This window comes from Carassius auratus, chromosome 3 (assembly GCF_003368295.1).
Source record: "Carassius auratus strain Wakin chromosome 3, ASM336829v1, whole genome shotgun sequence".
In the NCBI taxonomy this organism is placed as follows: domain Eukaryota; kingdom Metazoa; phylum Chordata; class Actinopteri; order Cypriniformes; family Cyprinidae; genus Carassius; species Carassius auratus.
In genome coordinates this window covers 20,426,606-20,450,622 of record NC_039245.1, presented here as the reverse complement: position 1 = coordinate 20,450,622, position 24,017 = coordinate 20,426,606, and the positions used below count along the sequence as shown (strand labels likewise).

At 37.4% G+C, this 24,017-nt stretch overlaps 1 protein-coding gene across 1 annotated transcript in view; it reads left to right on the top strand.

Annotated features, from left to right (window-relative positions):
* The first annotated feature begins 171 nt into the window (after window positions 1-171).
* LOC113054359 (protein tweety homolog 3-like) overlaps window positions 172-24,017 on the top strand; it is a 40,408-nt gene continuing 16,562 nt past the window's right edge. Inside the window, exons 1-8 of the mRNA XM_026219871.1 lie at window positions 172-195; window positions 6,498-6,667; window positions 14,236-14,347; window positions 14,487-14,707; window positions 16,132-16,227; window positions 17,734-17,806; window positions 18,781-18,856; window positions 23,908-23,963. Of these exons, the coding sequence (XP_026075656.1) occupies window positions 172-195; window positions 6,498-6,667; window positions 14,236-14,347; window positions 14,487-14,707; window positions 16,132-16,227; window positions 17,734-17,806; window positions 18,781-18,856; window positions 23,908-23,963 (828 nt within the window). The remainder of the gene's footprint in view (window positions 196-6,497; window positions 6,668-14,235; window positions 14,348-14,486; window positions 14,708-16,131; window positions 16,228-17,733; window positions 17,807-18,780; window positions 18,857-23,907; window positions 23,964-24,017) is intronic.

Here is a 24,017-nt window from a genome sequence, read left to right as displayed (position 1 = left end):
CCAGATGGTGTTGGCACCAAGTCACAAATTTCTTCATCTTGAGACGACTTTTCACCCATTGTCATCATCATTCACACCTCATTTATCTCAGATGAGATCCAGCCTCACTTTTGCCATTGTTGTTTTCTGTAAAGATGCTTTGCAATGATTTGTATCATAAACCCATAAATCATGACCCTGGCAAGTCTTAAGATCGTAAGTGGGATAGATCGTGTTTATATATTAGCAGTGGGTCACTATGTCTGTCTAATCATCTGACAACCGTTTAGTCAGTTATTGATGTGGACTCTGAAAGAGGTATGGTTTATCAATGGTTATCAATGAATTTGTCTTGGTTTATTCATCTATCCCCAATATGAGTCCGTTTGAATATTCACCTGTAAGTCAGATACAAAATATTCGTAAACGTAAATGCCCATGTATCTGTTTCAAGTTGGCACAACCCTTGCTGTCTGTTTTGGAACCGTCAAAGAGTGAAAGATTCAGAAGACTTCACAAAATATTAATTTTTCTTGAAGTGCCACTGTGAAGAGTGGACACTGTGGTTTGAGGACAAAGTTGCTTCCACAGTCTATACAAGGCTGTACAAGGCTTAATCGTCCTTCTAAAATTAGATCGGTTTAGCATTTTGCCCACAGGGTATTGGTTGTCTTGGCTTTTGGAAATGATTTACCATCTCCTCCAATCTCCATCACACAGAAATATAAAACAGCAATGAAGTAGGGCTGAAACGATTCCTCGAGTAACTCGATTACAAAAAATTATCGAGGCAAATTCCTCTGCCTCTAAGCCTCTTTTAATTTATTTTAATTCTCACGTCAGGTTCTTTTGCAATGATTTTTTTTTAATGTGACACAACGCATCACACATCACCCACAAAGCGGAAGGAGACACAAGCGCGGTCTCTACTACTAAAAAAAAAATCAATCTTTTTTTTTTTTAAGGTTTAATCATACAACATTTCTTCCATGCTCTATTTTTTTATAGTAAATCCCCTTTGTTTACCAAAAAGTTAAGTTTTCAATAATTAAAAGATACATTAAAATAATGTTTTATGTGTTTTAATGTGTGTCTCAGAAAATGCTTTATTTAAAGCCCCAACTGAATGGCACTTAAATGCACTTAATTCATCTGTCAACTTTATTGTCATTGTTCACAGTACAAGTACAGACAGAGAAACAATGGGTAAAAATTAAATGTTTATTTTTGATGTGCATTCTATGCATTTAAAAAAATAAAAATAATTTTTTTCTAAAAAAGGAAACTTCATTTTAAGAGACCCAGGATCTTATTTTATCTTGCATAGTTAATATTGCACTTTGATTAAGCAAAAACACATTTTATCCGATTACTCGATTAATCAATGGAATTTTTGGTAGAATACTCGATTACTAAAATATTTTGATAGCTACAGCCCTACAATGAAGTAATGGACATGTCTCCAAATTCAATGCAGAGGTCTTGAATGCGAGCATTTTGAGGGTAGATTGTCTGCTGTGAAGGCTGCGTTAACTAAGGTAATCTAATTACCACCATGGCTTATGTCTAGTAAACAAGAGCTGCACAATTATCCAATTATTACCTGATAATATTGCCCTAACCAGAATTTTAACTTGTGAATTGTTTACATTGATGTAATTTACATAATCATTTATAATTTAACAAATGGTGAGGCAAACTTTATCAATCTGATGCATAATGAACTAGAGGTCAACCGATTATCGGTCTGCCGATATATCGGGCCGATATTTGTCATTTTCTAATAAATCAGAATTGGCCGATATCTGTGTTAAGTAGAACCAATTTAAAGTCAGGCACATCAGCGGTCAGTCCAGTGATATTGTTGCATTGGAAAGTGCTGCTTCTGCATGTGAAGGACCCCAAGCCAAAACTTTTGGAAGATTCAACAACTGTCCTGGGAGATAAAGGTGGTCAGAGAATTTTACTCTGTAAATGGGGTGGAGAAGTTGGCAGCTCTCACAAACACTGCAGTGTGATTGAGGGTTCCGTTACTCCGCCCCGCTCACAGACAGCACCGTGCTTGGAGAGACCGCTATCCTGGAGCAGCCCAAACCGGTGAATGACATTTGTTCGGAAGCATGGTTTGCTGCAGACAATAGGCAGGTTTCCATCCAACTCAATTGCATTTAAGGATGTCAATATTCTATCATTTCCATGATCGATTGTCGTTTAAATTAACAATCAATTAATAATGCTGCAAAATGCGTCTGCAGCGGTATTATTATTATGTGCAAAAGCCCCTTGGAAAAAAAAGGTTTCTCACCCGAATTAAAGGGGTTTTAGTCTGCATAAAATGCTAGTAGCAGGACTGTAAAATGAATAGATGTGATTATGATCATTTGATAAAATGAAGAGAGCCTGCCATACATTTGAGATCATTTTACTTTGTTGACCGTTTCCCGTCAAGGAGACCACTGAATGCGCCTCTTTAAACGGTTTTGTGGTGCTCGTTGTTTTTATTTTAAAACGCAATTGCAATGTTTTCAAATTTCCTATAGTATTAAAAATTAAAATTATCTGTGGCGCTTGTAGCTGTGCTGCTCAGTCAGTGTACTACTTTATTCACATTAAACTTTTTATGCAAGTATTATGACCAGTACTTTTTTTGATCCTGTTCTGCAAAATGGTCTATTTTGATTTTTGCATTCCACTAGGCCTATTAGTTTTTTAAAAATCCGGCGTCTACAGTGCAGTATCACGCAGTACATGTGTTTGTGCATATGAGGACGAGCGAGCACGGGTTTGGATGTATTTGGAGGTTATTGCTTGCGTCTCATTCTGCACATATCCAAATGTTTCCATATTCGCAATGTATCTGAATGTTAAACTATAATTTTGAAAAAATGTAAACTAGACGGAAAAGATCATCCTCTTCAGATCAGCAAAAAGGTCCTTGGCATAACAGCAGAGTGGACCGGTATACTACGGTCTATTTAAACTGACCAGTGTAACCTTTTATATGTTTGGTTGACTGCACTTTATTTTAATAACGAAAGTTTGAAATTAGAATGCGCTTTATAATTTAATGTTCTGTGTCATTTATACTTAACTGCAGCACTACTATTATTTATTTTTTATATATTTTATTTTTTATATTTTTCAGTTTAATTGATTGTATTATAAAATAATATATATATATATATATATATATATATATATATATATATATATATATATATATATATATATATATATATATATATATATATATATATATATATATATTTTTTTTTTTTTTTTTTTTAATACTTGGTCAGTTTATTGATTTGTTTGGTTAACTTTGGATAAATTTTTTATTTTAATACCGTGCAGTGCATAAAAAATAAGATAAGAGAGATGGTTCAAGTCATTGGTCAATAAATGATAAGTTTAGAAATGTTGTGTATCCACTTATTATTAGTGTTACATTTTAGCATGCAAATGAAGGGGGAAAATTCCAAGATATCGGCCCTAAAAATCGGCAGCACATATCGGTGATCGGCTGACCCTGACCTCTAAACATCGCCATTGGCATTGACATTGGCTATAGAAAAAACCCATATCGGTCGATCTCTACATTGTACCATATTCTGACTGGAAACAGTCCATTTAGAATGACGGACATAAATGAGCAATACTTTGAAATATTAAAATTTAAAATAACAGTTTTCTATCTGAATACATGTTAAAATTATTTATTCCTGTGATTGTAAAGCTGAATTCATTAATCTAGTTTTAAGTGTCACATGATTCTTCATAAATCGTTCTAATACTGATTTACAGCTCAATCAATATTTGGTATGGATGTACAATTTTTATATACATTTATGTTGATTGATTTCTTGTTAAATTTGTTAGGTTAACAACTGCATCAAACATACTTTTTTCCAAACTTTTTCCATTTAAGACTCCCAATTGTCAAACACAACTTCTAGATTCATCTTTAGACTGTGTCGTTAGTACAACTTTGTTACCAGGTGGTCTGATAAACCTCTGACCTGAAAATTCTCTGGAATCATCTGAGCCTAATAAGCCCAAAGAATTACCTTGAGGCAAACTCAGGCTTTGTGTTTTAAAGTAAATGCACTGAGTGATGATGCCCTTTTAGCAGTATAGTCTGTGCTTTTAAGATCTGCTTGCTTTTCTAGTTTGACTCGTTGGGCCCTTTTGAACCAGCACAATGGTTTTCCCATCTCTCCTGTGATCACACACTGTGAGCTTGACGGACAGGTTGAAAACTGTATGGAAACTCTGCGATTTGGGAGATTTGAAATGCTTACATGCAAAGAGGGTTCTGTGAGGCCATGCAGATCAAATGATTATCAGACAAAACCCATCATGGGTGTCACCGTTTGTGTGGTTGTCACAATAAGATTGTCAGAATGAAGTGTATATCTTAACCGAGAATAGCTCTGACCTCATTATACATAAAAGTAAGTAACTTGTCACGTGAGCTACAGTGTGAGACTCAGCTTAAAAGCGACCCACACACCATTTTCAATTTTAATAAAAGCGGAAGTTTTAGGAGGTGCCTTTGATTTGTCTTAGTCATCTATTGAGCTAAAAAGACTCATTTAACGTTCAGTCGAAAAAAAAATATAAAAAATGACACCAAAATTAACAGCAAATTAGGTCATTTTGCAGCATGTTTTATTTTATTCATTTATTTTAAGTATGACAATTAATGTCAAGGTAGAATATATTTTCACAAAATTAAATATAGAATTGTTTTAATTTCCTTCTGTTGTTGGTTTTCTGTCCTTGTACTGTGCTTAATATCCTTTACCTAATTTTAAAATTGCTTGTAAATCTTTCATTATCCTATATTATCACCAAATCATGCATTCAGTTTTGTCTACTTTTTTTCTTTTAAATAGCATGTTTTGTATTTCTTTTTGGGACTGAGTAATCATAGACCTCGTTGATCTGAGCTTATGCTCCTCAGATTTTGAGTAAAAAACAAACAATAATAATTGTGGATAATTTTGCCAATATCAGTGTTTCCAACAGACTTGCACTCTATTTGTGGCGGCATTTAGGGCTGTCAAAATGACTGAAAACTAAATTCGAATTTTCAACTTGTATATTATATATATTCAAAATTAAAATGCATAATTTCAGTTAGGGTGAATAAAAGCTTTTGACTTCTCTCCTGAGAAGATTTCTAAACATGCGGCTCTCTTGTGTGAGACATGAGTGCACTGAAGTCCCTCTTGAAAATGTTATAAATAGGCATTCTGTGAATGGCTAGGTTTTAGTTTTAATGTAAACCACAACAACAAACGTTAACACGCTGATGCTCTCGTTTTCCGCAATATATTGAATGAACAACTAGCGGCAACATCCCGCTCTCTCTCGTGAAGCCCATATGGAAGTGACTTAAACTGTAATTCATCAACTGCCCACTTGAGGCTGGCTACAAAAGGGAGTCAATGTTAAAATGCCAAAATTAACAGCATAAAAAAAAAACATGTCTACAGCCTGGTTCAAAAAATGAGTTTGGTCTATATAGCTAATTTTGCCCTTCATGACAACTGTGAAGGGAGAGGGGGGGTTGTATAACTTATCCATTTAAATTATATTAAAGCTTGAAGTTCTGCATAATTAAGAGTGCGGCCACTTGAGTGACAGTTGGATTGTCGCTGCTATCACCGCCATCGAGCTAGGTGAGCGTGGTTTCAGCAACCAGCTCCCGCCTTTTTGCCCATTTTTGATTATCCAGGAGTGACGCTTGATGACGTGCTGCCAAGATGGCGACAGCCTCCTCTGCCCACTTTTGGCTTAGAAAACGCTCTTCGGAAACCTATGGGTGATGTCACGGACACTACGTCCATGTTTTTATACAGTCTAATCACATAAGCTGCATTCACAAACACTGCTTTATCAGGCATTACAGGCCAGATGAAATGATAATGACATACATAATTTTTTGAAGACAGTCGGATTCCTTCAGAAATACAGTAATATAAAAACATCTGCACTGAGTTTCGACTTTGACATGCTGTGCTCATGTTTATTGAACAAAGTCAAAGCCTATTGTAAAGTCTTTTTGTGGTGATCAGTTTTGATATTGGACCGCCAATAAATCAAAGTATGGGAAACACATTGAACGCGTAAGCTCCGATTAAAAAAAAAGAATTGCAATTTTTTTAAAATAAAAAATCTAAAGTAAAATTAAAAGTTGATAAAATGATTGCATCTAATATTTGGTTATAACGTGGTAGTTAGTGTTGTCAATATAATAAATTAAATCACTCTCAAAATGAAACATCAACATTTCTGTTAACCATTTCATATCTGAGTTAACTTGTTAACTTCGGTTGCCCCAAAACATTTAGTAAAATCTTTTTTTTTTTCCGAAAGATGAGATTTTTTGGAGGCTTAATTTACATAAAGGCTTTTCAATCCATTTGAGCCATAAATCTGATTATAAACTGATATTTGGGTGTGAGTAAATGTAGCTAATGGCTCATGTTTTCTTCTTATCTCTTGTGTAGTCCATCTTGCTGCTGGGCAGTATAGCTCTAGCATGCTTGGCCTTGGACCTCCTCTTCCTCCTCATCTACTGCTGCTGGCTGTGCTGCCGCCGAAAGAAGAGCGATGAGCAGCCAAACGCAGACTGCTGCTGCACCGCCTGGTGCGTCATCATTGCCACCCTCATCTGCAGGTGAGTCTGAATGCATTTTTCCTCATATCAGCATCTCATTCAGGCAGAAGATAACATGTGTAGTCACTGCTCATATACTCTGGTCTCCAGAGAGATGATTTATCAAATTATCCCCAGCTGGAAAAACTTAAATCTGTTGGAGTGTAAAAGTAGGTGTATATTGTCTAAAGGGCTGCAGGGTTTAATTCCTGGAAGGAGAAACTAATCACTGGAGTTTGCCAGGTTAGTCAGAGCAGTAGAGTTTGAGTAGGAAGTGAGCTAGATATCTATGAGCCACTCAGTTCATTGTTCAAACTTGCTTAGCGGGATTCTCTTCAAACTGTTGCAGTGTCATGACAGAATCACAGATAAACTGTAGGGAGCCCTGAAACTTTTGCAATCACAAACTCAAATTCAATTTTTCTCATGTCCTAGTTTTCCTAGGACACTATTAATAATTTAATGACACGATTTAATTTAACCCAAACCAAACCTCAAATTAAATTATAATGTTGGTACATAAAATTCACTTGAAGCATTTAAAATAGTTTTCAGTGCTTTATTTTTCATTTATTCTGGCAAAGTAGTATAGAGTTGTAATATTAGCTATCTGTCATTTTATTGGTATTGGACTTTTTTATATAGATCAGTTTATCCGTATGAATTCTAGTTGTTCAAATTTAAATGTACTTTCAGTTTCTTTTTGTACTTTTTACTTTTTTTATATAGTTTTGGCATCTTGGTATCTTGATTTTGATGATTTGTAGGTGACTTTTCATGATCATGTCTAGGTCATTTGGATCTCACAGTAAAATTTAATAAAAATAAATAAATAAAAAAAGACTTTAATTCACATTTGACTCTTTTAGAATCCCCATATAGGTCCCTCCATAAACACATTTTAGATTGCTTGGATTAATCACAGGATCTGTCTATTGTTTGGCTTGTTAAATTTGCTCAGGTGAAACATTGACCGGTCATTTGGCTATTCCTGGTGTGTTATAAAGTCGATGATGACAAGTGCTGAGCTGCAGAACAAAGTGGGCTTGTGCATGAGAAAGTCATTACTTCAGACTACAGCCTTCTGTCTGGTGCTGCTGCTGTAATGCATGAAACCACAAAGAGTGTTTCTGCTGTCCTTCACTCTAGTTTGCCTTCATTGTCTTCAGAATTGACCGTAGTGCTGTTTTCTTTCAAGTGCATTATAAGCCATTAAAATTCAAGAGGTCAAGATGTTTCTTTGAGTGGATCCAAACCAATGGCTGGATTCATAAACAAACAGATTGAATAAGTAATGCTGGCTTTTGTTATGTATGTGTTTGAAAGCAAAATGGATGCACAATGTGAATGAAAAGAATTTGGTGGGAAAGTTGAGGCTCGACTATTGTCCTGTCTCAAATAAACCCTGTTGCTATGGCAGCGTCTTTCCCAGCATATCCTAACTTGTGGCTTCTAGCATTACAGCCATCATCAAGGACTCATAAAAAGACCACCACCTTTTTCCACCACAACCCCCCACGTCTCATGACCACTCCTCATGTTTTGTCTATGTTAACGTGCGCCCACTCTTCAGGGAGTCCACCTGTGATAGTGTCCGCGTGAGAGAGGGCCTGCTGTGTGGTTTTGTGAGTCTCTGTTCTTCTGTGTATGGTCTTAGCTGTCCTGTCAGGCAAGATGACAGATGAGAACTTTATGGCCACTATGAGTTATATACCAAGTCCTCAGTACATGTTCCTTTTTTTTTTCAGCTCAAAGACAAGGCAAAATACTCGGAGTGTGTCTTCTTTGATGCCACCATGGAAGACTAATAGTTACTTCATATGCATCCTAATATTACTTGGATTATTTATCAGTGCACATTTAAAAAAAAAAAAACATGACATAGCAACATAACATAATGCAAATCAATAAAAAATATGACCGTAATGAGTTTTCAGAAAGTAAATTGTTTCCATTTTGGGCCAACATGGATTTAAACTGCAAAAATGAAGTCTCAAAATCCAAATGTACCGAACAAGATCAACTCGAACTAGACGTAAATTAATGCACGCGTGTCACCCGATCCACATATGCATGGATTCCTTTTTGCATGAGAAATTTATGTTATATTAATGCAGAACAGAACATTTTTATTTGCAAACATGTCTGTATGTGTACAAATCGCTGCACAATCATTTAATCCCCATTCAAATTGAAAGACATCTGTTTGTGGTTCAATCATTTTGAGTCTAATTTCATCCCATAAGTGTTTGTTTTGATTCATTATGTGTGGTCCTATCCATTTTCAACAAACACCTTTAATAATCATCACACCTGCGAGAAACAGGAATCAGGATTTCTCATAATGTGATATTAATATTCTGATCAAATGTATGCCTGCAGCCAGTAATGCTTTAGGCTGGCTGCGTTCTCACTTTTAAGTGGAACTCTTTGAAGTATGTCAAGAAATTGTACTTAAGTGATAATTATAACGAATTATTATGATGGTCAACTTGCTCAGCTGATTACGAGTTAATCCGAATTATTATTATTTTTGTATGCTCACAGCATGATGTGCTTTATCTGTTAGATAGTTTGCACAGTAAAACATCTCAAAAGTAGCTTTTTTTTTATTCATCACCCACTTCTAAAGCCATACTACACATTCAAATAGACATCCTTGTCCATTCCCTTGTGCCTGAAACTGTTTTTGGAGAGTCCCACACCAATGTTTGCTTTTTAAAGAAGACGTGTTTGCTTTTTAAAGCAGCGAACATCAAACATTATCTTATTTCACATCAGCAGGCCTGGATGGTAGCTGTAGCGGCAGAATTCCACTGAAAGCTCTGCAGATTTCCACGTTATTCTTTTGTACGTCATTCATACGAATCTCCTCACCCATCTCTTGTGTGTATGACCATATTTGAGTTTATTCTGCAAAACACTGCAGATATTCCATCCCAGTCAGCACAGAAAATGTTAAAAAGTGCTTATTCTGCATGGACTACTCTTCACTTATGCATGAGGAGGAAATGAGGTCCGTTCAGTGGACAGTCTTACTGTAGACTCTGTGGATCTAGACAGCCTAGAAACCATCTGCAGTCTGGACCTGAAGTTTAACGTATGCCATCGGATTTAGTATTAGATATATCTGCTAATTCTGCTTGTATTGAAATCGAAATATAGCGTTGTGCAATTCTTGGTCTTTCTTGGAAGCAAATTGTATGGTGTAACCTCCTGGGAATTGCTGATGAAAGCACTTATTTTAAGAGCTTTACAAGAAATCTCAGTGGACGCATTTGAAGGAACACATGAGTGCTCAAATAGAAACCAGAAAGTACAAGAATGTTTTACAAAATGTGGTTGAGACATGCAATCCCCTGTCCTCAATCAATGATTCATGACGAAGCAGAGGAGTGATCATAAACAGCAGAATGTAACTGTTAGTCATGTAACTGTAGATTCTTGCACTGTTCAATCAGTCGTGTAGGTTAACACCTACTCTAAATGTTTCCTGTTTATTGTGAGTAACATGAAGGGTTTGTGTTATTTGCTTCTACATAGGAGTGTTTCTTTCATGTTCTCTTGCACCACATGTATTATTTAGTCCAGATGAAATCCCTTTAAATGCACGCTGTTCAATCAGAATTGATATAGTTGGAAGCTTGCTAGTCAAGTCAACCACTTTGAATGTAGTTGGTGTGAAACAGCCTGGAGGACTCATTCCAGATGCACAAGCACCTAAGTTTCACGCTTGGAATTCCAATGTCTGCAGCTTCAGACACATTTTAGCTGTAGTGCTGCATAACTAAAGATTATGGAAATTCAGTGCAAGACTTTGAAACCTTTCTAGAATTTATGCTTATCAGCTCATGGCTTGACATTGAGGCCACTTCAAAGGCTCTGATAGCATCACATAAGCTAGTGTGTATTTTATTTGGGCTTTTGAGGAGCTTGAGACAGGCATATATAAGCTTCCAGCATTTTTACACTATAAATATGACGGATCTGTCCAATTGTACATCATTGTATAATATACAAATTATTTAATTATAGCAGATTCCCTGATTCGATTCTTATTCACATGCTCTTGAGTCCAGTTCTGATTCTTTTCTGTTCATTTAGGTATATTTCAGTTATAATGTAGATATTTCTTACATATAAAGATATTCTGTATCTGCTAATGGACAGTAGAGCTAGGTGGCACGTTTAATATTATCACAATATCTTTGCTGACAATATAACATTGGGGAATGTGAATGTGATTAATATCAATAGTCTGTAAAATGTAAGATAAAAAAAGAAGTTTTTTGTCTCACTAGAATGATAGCTCATAGGTGCTGATTTTTAAACACTTCCGTGCATGTGAAATAACTCCAAAAGTGTCAAAGTTGTGCTAAAGTATTGTAACAAATCACAGACAACCATTAAAGGATTTGCTGCTATCTACACACTGTAAAATCTTAAGATCAAGAACCATATTTAAATGTATGATTGAATCCGAAAATGACAACTATAGCAATAGAGGGTCCAAAATTCTGTGCGTAAAGTCTTGCAAATGAATAGACATGCCGCTTGATCTATGTAATGTATAACTCTCTCTATTTTATGTATGTAATAATAAATATCATTTATATATTTTTTTTTAATTGGTAACTAGCTGGCTGCTCACTCTTTGGGCACAGTGACCGAACCAGTCTCGTCTTAGTCTCAGCCTCAGACATCACGCCCACTGACTGTTGGCTAAACATCTGATGCATATGGCACACAAAAGTGGAAACACTTCAGGATTGTCAAATTCGTAATTGGATTGGTTGAATTCAACAGGATTTCCACGAGATGTGTGTCGCGCTTTTTAATGTTCCGCCCTGTAAACAAAAATGCTGTGGCGCCAAACCTCCTCACAGAAGAAGAAAGCCGTCGAGTTTACAACTGTCACGACCAGCGCTCATCAGTATCAACTAAACGCTGGATATTCAAAATTATGTGAAATATTTAAAGTTCGCGGCATATAATCTTTAAAATGCGTTCTAGAGTTTTATACACCAGTCTGTTATTGTGGTGACATTTCCACACCCCGAAAGGTGACGATGAACAAAACGAACTGTGATTAATTGTTTGACATGTCGGTCAAACGGCCTCATGGGCGAGACTGGGGTAATGAACGCTGCCATAGATTCCAGGCCGTCAGTCTGAAGGTCTGGCTATGCGAGACTAGTCTTGTCTTAACCTTTTGACACTCCACTTAACCAAATCCCCACTGATTCAGGACGCTGTGCTTTAGGGGGAAGGGCACACCAGGACGAGCATAAGTAATGAGATTGCTCAGTGTGATCTGTCCAGTCAATGAAGTGTTATTCTCTAAGGAGCATTTAACCCCATTCACATTGATCAACAATCACAGGTCATTACTTAATGTATGTTATGCAACTAAAGTCTGCTTTTTAGCATTAGGGAGCCTTGGGATAGATTTTGAGGAGTCATGTGGCTTATTTTTGTTATTTATTTGTTTGCAGTATGTCTGTAGACCCTAGAGAGCGGTGGCCCAAAAAAGAGACTGTCAGAAAAACCGAGCTTTCTTTAATACAGGACAGCAGGGATATCGGACCACCAAAGGCCACAGCTGCGGGAACATTGATTGATATGTCCTCGGGTCATTTCTTGCCTTAGAGCCCACAAAACTTCCCTTCTCTATTATCTGAGATATTTCTTGTATGGTTTTATGTATCTGACCCTATAAACCTCACTGCTGCCTTTTAGAATGCCACCTTGAACATAATAGTCCTGAAATATTAATTTACTTCTACTTCCTTGGGAAATATGAACCTTTGCTTCTTGCATGCAAATGATTTCTTAGTGACGCAATTGCATAGTTCTGTAATAGTGTAAACACAAGTAGCATTATAATTTGTTTTATTTGCAAACAATGTGAGAAAAGAAACGGCCCTCATATCACTCTCTAGCCATTCACGCTGTGCTGTGAGAGATTATACTGTGTGTTTTTGTGTATTTAGTTAACTTTGCTTATGCAGATTATCCACCAGATTTACAGTGTAGCACGAATGCTGGGAACTCCACTGAGACCTTTCTAATGGGTCACATGACTGTGGCCTCGGGGGGGAACGGCGAGGTGACATCTGCTTCCTGATCTGCGGATTCGTGCCGCAACACAGCCCCGTCTGAACAGCAGAGCGCCTGGAGAATGAAACCAACACACCTAGTCGGTTTAACACAACTGACTGCTTGTCTACCAAATATAGAGTTGGTTTGAGAGACTGTCACTCGATTCGACTCAAGTGACTTCCTGTGTAGTGCTTCAGAGACAATGGGTCTTTCTCTTCCACGCATTATTGTGAAATCTTAATTCTTAGACTTTGGCCTGTTCGCGATGCAAATGATAAAACTGGCAAGCGCATGGAATGCGTCTTAAATGTATTCTGGCTCAGAGCTGCGGGGCCTGTCCTGCGGTGAATAGATCTTTGTTTAGCTGCAGAACCCCCTTAAGCGGGGTGGCCGCTGATTTTAGCTTTACAATGGAGTTGGTTGACATACTTGAGAGAGAGAGAGAGAGAGAGAGAGAGGGAGGGGAATGGGAATGAGTGGGATTGAAGCCCCATTGGTGGTTTGTGCTGTTCTGCCACCTGGTGTTGAGGCAAGTTCAAGTCAGATGTGTTGGTGGTCATTTACATCTCTGGTACAGATGGTGCTGGTGGTCCGCTGCTGGGTTTGTGGGGCAGCCTTGTGTTTTTGACCTGATTCTGTGGTTGGTCAAAGCTGTTAGAGCAATCGATTGGTTTTCATCTGTAGTAGCCAAACAGTCTGAGTCAATGTTGTGTTGAGTTTCTCAGAGTGCTATCGATCATTTGACCAATATGTTTCTCTTTGTGGTTCTCACATTTGCACAGACACTTTGACTAAATGGACTTAAGCCTCTTTGTGACCACAGAAGAGAATTTTGTCAGTTGTCAACTGTACAAAGACGTAAGTGAGTAGTCTTTTAGATTATGTTAACATTTAGGGCTCTTATTACATTGACAGTCCCCATGGAGCAAAGGGCTATTTGTCTTTATTAGGCTTGAACCAGCAACCTTCTACTTATGAGCTATATGTAATGCTGTAATGCTTAGTTAGGGCTGTCACGATTATTACATTTGGCTGACGATTAATTGTCTAAGAAATAATTCTGATTATGATGATTAATGATTAGAGTCTGTTTCTAGTCTTTGTCATACATTTTTTGTGTGCTTTGTTCATTAAATTAATGTCAAAGGTTTGTGTATTTTTATTACAGAAAAAAAATCACAGGATGAATACTTCTTTCAAATCTTTACATGTACCCCTGAAACATTACTAAGTACCCCTGTTTTGGAATGACTGATGTAAATCCGTGCCATGAAAGATCTGTGAGCCTTCACTATAATTGAATAAGACGTTCATGTGTGTTCAGTTGTGTTATCAGGACAGTGGAGTCTGAGTTAGAAGCATGTCTGTGTTTTATTCTGGCTGTGTGCAGGGATTTTGGGACATTACTGAAGTATTCCTCAGGGTTTCCTCAAAGCCTCCATTCCCGGTCTACTCCTCCTCATTTCTCTTCCTGTGTCTCCTTACAGTGCCGGCATTGCTGTTGGTTTCTACGGCAATGGTGAGACCTGTGACGGTGTGAATCGGCTTACCTACTCCCTCCGTCATGCCAACCGCACCGTGTCCGGAGTGCACAGACTGGTGAGGCACTGATGCACACTGGGTTATGTTCATCTCTCCAAAACACACCGGAGCTTGACAATCTCACTGACACACTTGGATGTTTTACTGTGTGATCTGATGAGATAAGAGCTTACGTAGCAAATGTGTGTGTTTGTAGGTGACAGAAAGTACATCAGCTCAGAGCCAGACTGTGGACGAGAACCTCCGGCTGCTGAAGGACCAGTATGCAAAGCACACAGACTACCTGTCCATCATACAGAAACTCCAGGATCAGCGGAGCGAGCTGGTTCGTCAGATGGCTGACATTCCCTTTTGGAGAAATCCCAGCATCTCCCTGGAGAATCTGGCAACCCAGATTGAACTGTATGACTGGTACAGGTGCGTACTTTTTTCACAGGAATGGCAATATCACTAAAAGAAATATGTAAGGTTGTCAAACATTCTACTTCAGTTCCAAATCAGTTCTAAAATGTAAAAGAAAATGCAGATTTCACTACCCAAGTTCAGGTATTTATATAATAATTTATTTTTAATAAAGGAAAATAATGGTTGGTTTCGAGAATCATAAAAATGGCTCTTGTAGGTATTGGTCAGGGTTTCCCCCTTATATATATATATAGACATTTTTATTTACCTAATAATAATGATTTTTTTATTCATTATTGTCATGTGACCATTAACCATCATCGGGGAACTGTGAATATGTAAATGTGTTATTGAAATATTAAATTCAAATCTAAGGGTTACTTCAAGTAAACATACTTAGTAATCGTGTTCTGCTGACAGAAATGTATTAATTCCTTATTCTGGTAACTGAAGTTTTAGTGTTGCGACAACCCGAGAAATGTTTCAGACACACGTCATGTACTTCTGTTTGTTTGAAGGTGTGAAACCTTTCTAACATCTAAAAAAACAAGTGTCATCAGAGAGAGAGAAAAAACACTCATGAGCATGAGTTGTGAGCACTGCGCTCTTAGAGAGAATAGAAATTAGTATTCTGTTCACTCGCTGCCTCTTTCCACCTCTCGTCAGCCATTTACATTTCTCACTGAAAGGAATTGCTTTGGGGTCTGTTTGTTTGCCTTGAAAAGCCAAATAAGTTTAATTTCAGGCTTTCCAAAACAGGATGAACCCATAATATCAAATAATTGTGGCTTTGATTAAAAAAAAATCTGATTTTTAAATGGTGCTTGCACATACAAAAGTTGACATCTTTATGCTAACAACAACAACCCCTATAATTGTGCCGGCAAGTTTTGAATGGATAAACTTCAGAAAAAAAGCTACTTTATCAGAGTATTTACATTTAAACAGATGTGTTATTAAACTTAGATTTTAAACCTACATGTATTAAACGTTACTCGAGTTACTAGAGAGAGTCAAGAGGAGATAAATACAAATAAGAGGCGTTTGGGCTTGCTGCCTTCATCTGATTCTGAAATGTCTGTTGTGTGAATTTATCTCCTGCTTAAATAAAGAGAATTTTAGAGTGCAGACCTTGAGTAACATTTAATATAAGACACAGGTCTTTCCACCTACATAAGCTGGAAGAGCGCGGTGAGTGTTGAGATTAAAACCTCTATACATTACATGAATCCTTGGTTTCTTAAAATATCAATTTCTTATACGAAAAAGGGGACAGTTAGCTGTTTTTCTTTTTAGATTTCATTATCTAAATATACAAGGGACAACTGATCTATTCAGCATCTTATACTATGTTAATGTTTGCGAGATACATTGTGTTTGTTACAGTGACTGTGGATTTTGCTGTGTTTGTAATGTTAACGTGTTGTTGTCTTCAGGTGGCTGGGCTACCTGGGTCTGCTGCTGTTTGATGTGCTCATTTGTCTGCTGGTGCTCTTCGGCCTCGTCCGTAACTCCAAAGGAACTCTGATTGGGTGAGATTAGTCGTATGGATGTGTCTGTGGGTCACGTGTGGTTCATCAGGGAAAACGGAGCTTAGAGAAACTAGAAAATGACCAGAGATATTTGATCTGCTCCGTGACACTCCATGAGGCATGAATGATTTTATGCTCTTCTGTTTTAACTCCAACAGAGAAATTATAATGTCTCTTTCTCTCTGATTCACCCATCTGGGAAGTTTTAAATCAGAGATGGCACAGAAAAACAAGAACAATAGCGTGACAAGCTCTCCAGAGTGCCTGAACAACACAGCTTGAAAAAAAAAACAGACACGTTAGCACCGTTTCAAGACTGCTCTCTCCACCTTATTTTTCCTGTATGAGCAATACAGCTTGTTTTGCTGCTTGATATTGCAGACTGGTGTGTCTTAGCATATTATTTGAATATATTATCTTAATTATGAGCACACTGGTTTGTAGTGCAAACAGTTTTACAGCTTCTTGTTATTGTCATTCTTGTTATTTCTTCAAAGTGGCTAATGAAGCAGAAGTCTTGCAGGTTCACAGAAAACAGCTTACTTCTTCATTCTGCCACACTACCTCATATGCAATGACATATAACTGATAGACTGTTGTCTGATTTTCAAATACTTTTCTGCTTCAGATCACAGTTACAAGACTGTGTACTTAACGCTTAAAGAACTAAAATCCTGTGAAGCACTGCAAATGACATAATTCATTTAAAAACAATGGAGATGCCAGTACAGATGCACTACAGAGCTGTTTTGGTGTGATTTCCATGTCATAAGTTCTCTGATTAGCAGAGATATAAAAAAAAACAAATTTACCAGGAACAAAAGATCATATTAAAGCCTGCCATCCATATCTTGAAGCTGGCATAGTGATTCCCTCTAGCTTGTCGTATTCACTAGACGTGAAGATATTTAGCATTTCACATTATATAACGGAAAACCCTGTTTGACTTTAGGTCTTGTCAGGAGGTAAAATACCATGATATTGATTTATTTACTACACTAAAAGTTGCTACTCGCTAAAAGCATGAAATCTTTAGGTTACCTTAGTTCAATCCTGACTCAAGACATTTCATAATACTATGATTCCCTCCTACTGCTTGATTTACCTTTATATAAAAGTACAGATGGAACCATAATTTCATAAATGTACACATCACCAAAAAAAATCCCTTTAACGTCTGCACGTTTTATCTGGAAAATGTTGATTTTAGAGTTGTTATACTGCAAACAGTAATTTTTGTTCAGAATTTAATTTTTTTTTTCTTGTATTCCAATAAAATGTGTATATATATATATATTAAATTTAAATTAAGTTTAAATTTAAATTAAATTTATGCATTTAGCAGACGCTTTTATCCAAAGCGACTTACAGTGCATTCAGGCTATACATTTTTACCTATCAATATATTATATAAATTGTAGTGTGATGAAAGGTTTTTCTGAGCAGTGTTTATGTATACACTGTATATAATGATGGTTGACATGCTGATGATCTGTGTTCTCTCAGGGTGTGTTTTCTGGGTGTGTTGGCGTTGGTAGTCAGCTGGGCCTCACTCGGTCTGGAACTGACTGTCTCCTCGGTGAGTGTCTCCATGGCAACACTTCTCCACACAGACGCAGGACAGTATTGTAGTGATGATGCGAATGCCCAAATTATATCTGTGGAATAACCTAAAGCAGCCAGTAATAGCTTATATACCATACAGCTTCTTTAAAGGGGAGATGCCATGCCATTGTTTGTATACATACGCTAACACTCAGAATCTAACACTCATAATCAAGGTCATTTTCATATCAGGAATGTACAGAGCTACTTTTCTACTACTAGTTGGCAAATCGGTTGTATGGAAGTCCCTGTATGATTAAGTTAGGCTATTTTTTAGCTTGACATGCCATCATAAAAAAAATGCAACACTTCAACCAGTTAAAGCACAGCAAGCTGTCAAGATGCTAATTGAACACTGTCACTAAAATAGGCTTAAAATATAAACACTAACCTTCAAAGGTTTTGGGTCGGTAAGATGCTTTGAAAGAAGTCACTTACCAGTAACCAAGACTGCAGTTATTTGATCATAAATAGTAAAATCAGTAATACTGTGAAATATTATATTTTGTTATATTTTAAAGTGTAATTTCTTCTTGTGATTTATTAAAGCTGAATTTTCAGCATCATTACTCCAGTCTTCAGTGTCACGTGATTCTTCAGAAATCATTCTAATATACTGATTTGATGCTCAAGAAACCTTTCTTATCATTATCAGCGTTGAAAACGATTGTGCTGCTTAATAATATTTGTGGAAAACATGGAACTTTTTTTCTTAAAGAAAGTTTAATAGAATAGAAAGCTGAAATGAATAGGAAGTTTAGACCAGCATTTGTTATTATTTGTAACATTATAAAGGTCTTTACTCTCACTTTTGATCAATTTATTGGATTAACTTTCTGTAGAGTTGAGTAATGGTCTTAAAACCATTTTTAACTTAAAAAGAGCATGCTATAAAGTGAAGAATATGCTATTTTAATACACTTTGTTTGCTTTTCTCTCTTATTTTAGGGCTTCAGTGACTTCTGTGCAGCACCGGACATGTACATAACCAAGGTGTCAGAGCAGAACATGCTTATCAAAGAAGGTATGTTTTATTTCATTCCAGTCTAAAGTTTTCTTTCAAATTTCACAGAAATTTCTTTCTGCCACAATTCTTTCACCTCCTGCTGATTTGTGAGTAAGATGCTTAATCTAGCAGGTGCTATTGTGAATCACATGCGAGTCTGTCTGAATTCAGACTGGAGCGTGTTCTCTGAGGCATGAGAAGTCGCGCAGGCGTTCATTTCCTGCTTTCACTTCCTCACTTTATCAGTGTTACTCAACACAGCAGTTCCTCTTCAAAGTGACCTTATTTTCCACAGGAGTGTGGATGCTTTCAGTAAATCAGGGGGAAGAGACAACCGTGTAGGTGTTTTTATCTTAGACTGTGTTTGTTTTGTGTGTCTGATTGTTCCCCTTTGGGTGGCCAGAGCAAGATGATGATAATGATGATGGAAAGTTGATGCTCTCACTTTCTGGTTAAGCCTAATCTAGGTAGACTCAGGATACGGGCCATTGCAAATTGGTCTTCGTGTGACTTAATCCTTGGAAAGGAAGCGTTTACACTGGCCTGAACATGTGTGAATCCCATTAAATGTTTTTAAATGGTTTCATTGTTTTATTAAAGATGGACATGGAGATGCAGGGGTTATACTGAGACTCTGAGTGAGTGAACCCAAGAATTGGTGCTATGCAGGAAGCAGAAGTGTATTTTTATATGCATGTGGATACTTATATGCTTTAATGTAGTAGAAACAGTTTTGATATGTCAGCTTTGGCGTCTGTTATGATGAAACACTTTGTTGGTTGGCTGAGAAGAGCTACAGCAAGAGAGATGAGAGGAAAGGAAGAGAAACCCGCTGAAGGACGGGGATGATAAACCATGTGACTATCAGCTTCACACACCCATGTAATTGTGTGTCTTCTGGGCTCTATTCCTATCTTTGTTCTTCCTATCTTCAGTCTTCCTCTCATTTGTGTTAAATAAGTCCTTAAAGGAATAGTTCACCCAAAATTGTAAATTCTGCCTTTATTTATTCACCATGCTTACTTTCCAGACTCAGAAGGAGAATTATGAATTTTCACCCAGCCTTTTTCAGTCCAACACAGTTTTTTAGTGACCATGTGCAAGTGGACCATGTGAATATCTCTACTCAGACTCAGTGTTGCATCGTCGTTTACTTTCAGTCTCTCTGAAAATCTGTTGCAAAGTAAAGCAAACGGAGTTTCACTGTTTTATAGAACATTGTCCTGTTATATGTCAAAATACTCAAATCACTCATAAATGGCAAGTGGGCATACACATACGAAACCAATCTAAAAACATCTCTGATTTCCAGGAACATCATCAAAATATGCACATCAGATCTAAGCTTACACCTTTCCACTAATTATGTTCCTTTATTCCAGAAATATATTTCAGTAATGCAGTCATTCAGCAGGAAGCATTAATGGCTGTGGATGTGTTCCTTCTGGCTATCACAGTCCTAGACTGAGTCATCCTACTGCTTTTCCCTAGAATAGAACCAAGACATTTCTGTACTTACAAATAGTGCACATGTCCCTGTGCCATCCATCGTGCTGCTTCTGTGAGGGAAGCCTCAGTATGTATTCCAGCATGTCTTCTGTGCTGTTTAATACTGAATCTTGTTGTTTAAAAAGGCCATATGGACCTCTTTACATACTGTAATGCATTTTTGGAATAAATTAACAAATCTAGTGAACTTTTTATTGTTGTCGAATGCTTTGGCTACATCTGCATGTAAATAATCTCTGTTATGACTGACTCAACTCCTAGTTTGCATTGTTTTTTACAATGACATTGCAGCGTTTATCCACTTCCGGTGTACTTGATCATCACTCAATATTAATTTCAAACCCAGATGATGACAATCGTTCAAACACCTATTAAATTAAATGCTTTCCTCTAAAAAAATCAACAGTAATGCATGCTATAATTGTCTTCCATTTATATATCCCATTTACTCATCTGATAACGTCTCAGTAGGATGTTCAATCATCATCGAAGAAAAGCTGTGAAACACTTCATGAATAAGATCTGGGAGTGCGCTGGCGTGTTCCCTACCTTACATTAATCAGTAGGGATGCACCGAAATGAAAATTCTTGGCCGAAACCGAAAACCGAAAAAGAGAAAACCAAGGCCGAAAACCGAAACCGAAACACCGAAAGAAATTATGCCAATTATTAGAACCATTGCATTTATTGCTATGACCGTGTACTAACTTTACTAAAATTAAGACATTGCAATTGCATAAATTAATATTAAAGTTTCAAAGATAATTACAATTACATAACTTATTTAAAAAAAAAAAAACATAAAAATACATAATTACAAATGATGCAAATATTTATTAAGCACATTGCAACAATGCACAGTATAAAATAAAATTCAAACTAAAAATGTATCCCACTCATGTATATTTAATAATAATGTACAGGCCTACTGGCTGCAGAAAGGTTTTAAAATGACAGTTCTCTCATAAAAACAAAGTGCATTTAGGTGAAGTGCATTTGAAATGTTTCTCTGTAGGACTAGAAAGTGCATCACTTCTCCAGTTGGCAAGACTGTTATCACTTCTGGGGATGGGGACTTCAGACAGATAACCATCTAGCTGTTGAGCAGTTGAGCTTGTCATCTGCCTGACATTTGAGAAATATTTGAGAGAGTGTATTTAAATAGGGCCAGGGCATAAATAAACATTTTTATCAAATTAAAGCAGAAATCTAGCATAAATATGGCTACAATCTGATATTATGTATGTATGTGTGTGTGTGTGTGTGTGTGTGTGTGTATAGTAGCCTAAGAACAAAATAGCCAACGTATTATTATTATTTGAGGCACTTTCTTGCAGAATTCCACTGAACATATCAGACAACGATGGTGCATGCCACTCATCTGGTGCAGAGACCAGTCTTTTTTTTCTGCGCTCTGATCTGTCTCCTGCACTTGGCGCTTCTCCGTCTCCACGCGGGTTCTCCGCATACAGCGCAGCCTGGATCATTTCTCGTGCGCGCTGCCTTATTTCCGCATCCAAGTAATGTTCTTTATAACGCGGATCAAGCACATTCGCGATGAAGTGCAGAGGATCCGAAAAGATCTCAGTGAGACATGTGCTAACAGACTCAATAAGACTGTACTTTTCTTTGTTTTTACTTTGTGGTCCGTCTTAATCTCTTTGTTAGGAGACGCTTTAGTGCTGCGAATAAAGGAATACGAAGAGAGAGAATGTTCTCACTGGTGTTAAGTGAATGTCGCGTGGAGCTCGTGGTCTTTGCTATGCAGGTGCACGTGCAGGTCGCGGTTTCTGTTTGCGTCATCACAACATTTCGGCCGTGTTGTTTCGGTGATAAAAGTCTATCGGCCGAAAACCGAAAAGTCCATTTTCGGCCGAAAATTTTCGGTGGCCGAAATTTCGGTGCATCCCTATTAATCAGGATCTTTTACAGCCTGCAGTCTTCGCGGCGTGAGTGGGATTTAGAGCTCTGCCTCTTTCTCAGATCATTTTTGGAAGCCACTCCATTGTTTTTGTTCGGTTTTATATGGGCATCACCAGTCACCCAATATTACATTCAATTACTGGAGGTCATTTACACATGACATATGATCCTGTGGGGCTCTGGCCCTCACATTGAATACTATTACAACCTATAAATCCAGCACTGAACTCCACTACTACACTAGAAATGAATGCCGCTCAGTTCAGCCTTTTATATATAGCCATCCATGGATGTAATTGACCGGCCGGTTTATTTCCCTCATCATTGCCATAATTATGCAATTTATAGGGCAATCAAGGAGGCCGGTCGTATGGGATGGGTGATTTTTGTCCCTGTGACCGCTGCCATGTGTGTGTCCACGTGTAATGATAGTGATGAAAGCATCACTCCCCCTCAACAAACCCACTGCTCTGACGCATGTGTCTGCTTTTGATTCACATCCACGCAACCCGCTGCAAGCTGCGCATGAAGATGGCCCAAGACTCCATCTGTGTTGGCGTGTGGAGGTTTGCGAGAGGACTGTGAATTAATACCATTTCCTGTGCAGAAATAGAAAGTATTTTCTTAACACTGCCGCCTCCTTCCGACTGCCTCGTTTCCATTCATTTTACATTCACAGATCAGAGTCATTTCAAGTTCATGTTAATCAACTTCACAATTAAATGTGTTGGTCCCCACACTTGTGTGTGTGTGTGTGTGTGTGTGTGTGTGTGTACTTTATACCACCTTGGTGTTGCTAATGTCAAGCTGCACTGCTATTTAGGAAATCCTCATTTCTCGTCTTTCTTTTCAGCCGTCATAAAAATTCTCAATGACCTGTCAGCACTTTTTCTTTTCACGTTTGCTTAAAATAGTTGAAATCACAAAATTAAGTATGACACCTGTTACTGAAGCACATTTACTGAGAAGCATATGCAATGTTCAGGCGAGTGAGATTTGAACTTGCAACTTCCTGCACCAGGCAAAAATTATTCCTGATCACCCCGTAAGACTGAAGACCTAGAGTCTTACCCATTTATTAAATATTTTGGCTAATTTGTCATGCACTCATCTACCAATAAGTGTGCTCTTAACTTTATTTAACAAGGTGTATCGTGTTTAAATTCATTCAACAGATTTTCCTTTAATGTCTGTGCAAACAAAAGCCAGCAGATGTGGTCTGGGCTTAGTTATTGATTCATATGCATTGACTGAGAAATTCTCCACTGCATGAGAAAAAATGAGATGCTTGGCTTCGCTTGGGTGAGTGAGGCATTTGTGGACTGAATCTAGGGTTGCTCGTGGTTGGAAATATAGTTGTTCAGATACCTGACATGGCTACTGTGGGTTCTCTGAGCTCAGTAAATAATAAGTGTGTCAGTGTTTGGGTTCATCTGCCTTGGGCTGATGTGAAATGGAAAGAAAAGAGAAAAGATAGTATGACTTGCAGTGCATAAAATTGTATTATATGCCTGTAGAGACAAGAAAATGGAGGAGGAAAAAATCATACCTGACTGGGTCTTCATCTAGATGATCTAGATGAAGTGATTTCCTTCATGTCATTACCCTTGACCTACTGCCTTTCTCTCTCTTTACAGATACCCTGCAGTATTTCCTCGCTTGTAACATAGGTCAGGTCAACCCCTTCCAACAGGTAACTATAGCTTCTACCTATTTAACATTTTTTTTATTCAGATTTTCTCTGTCA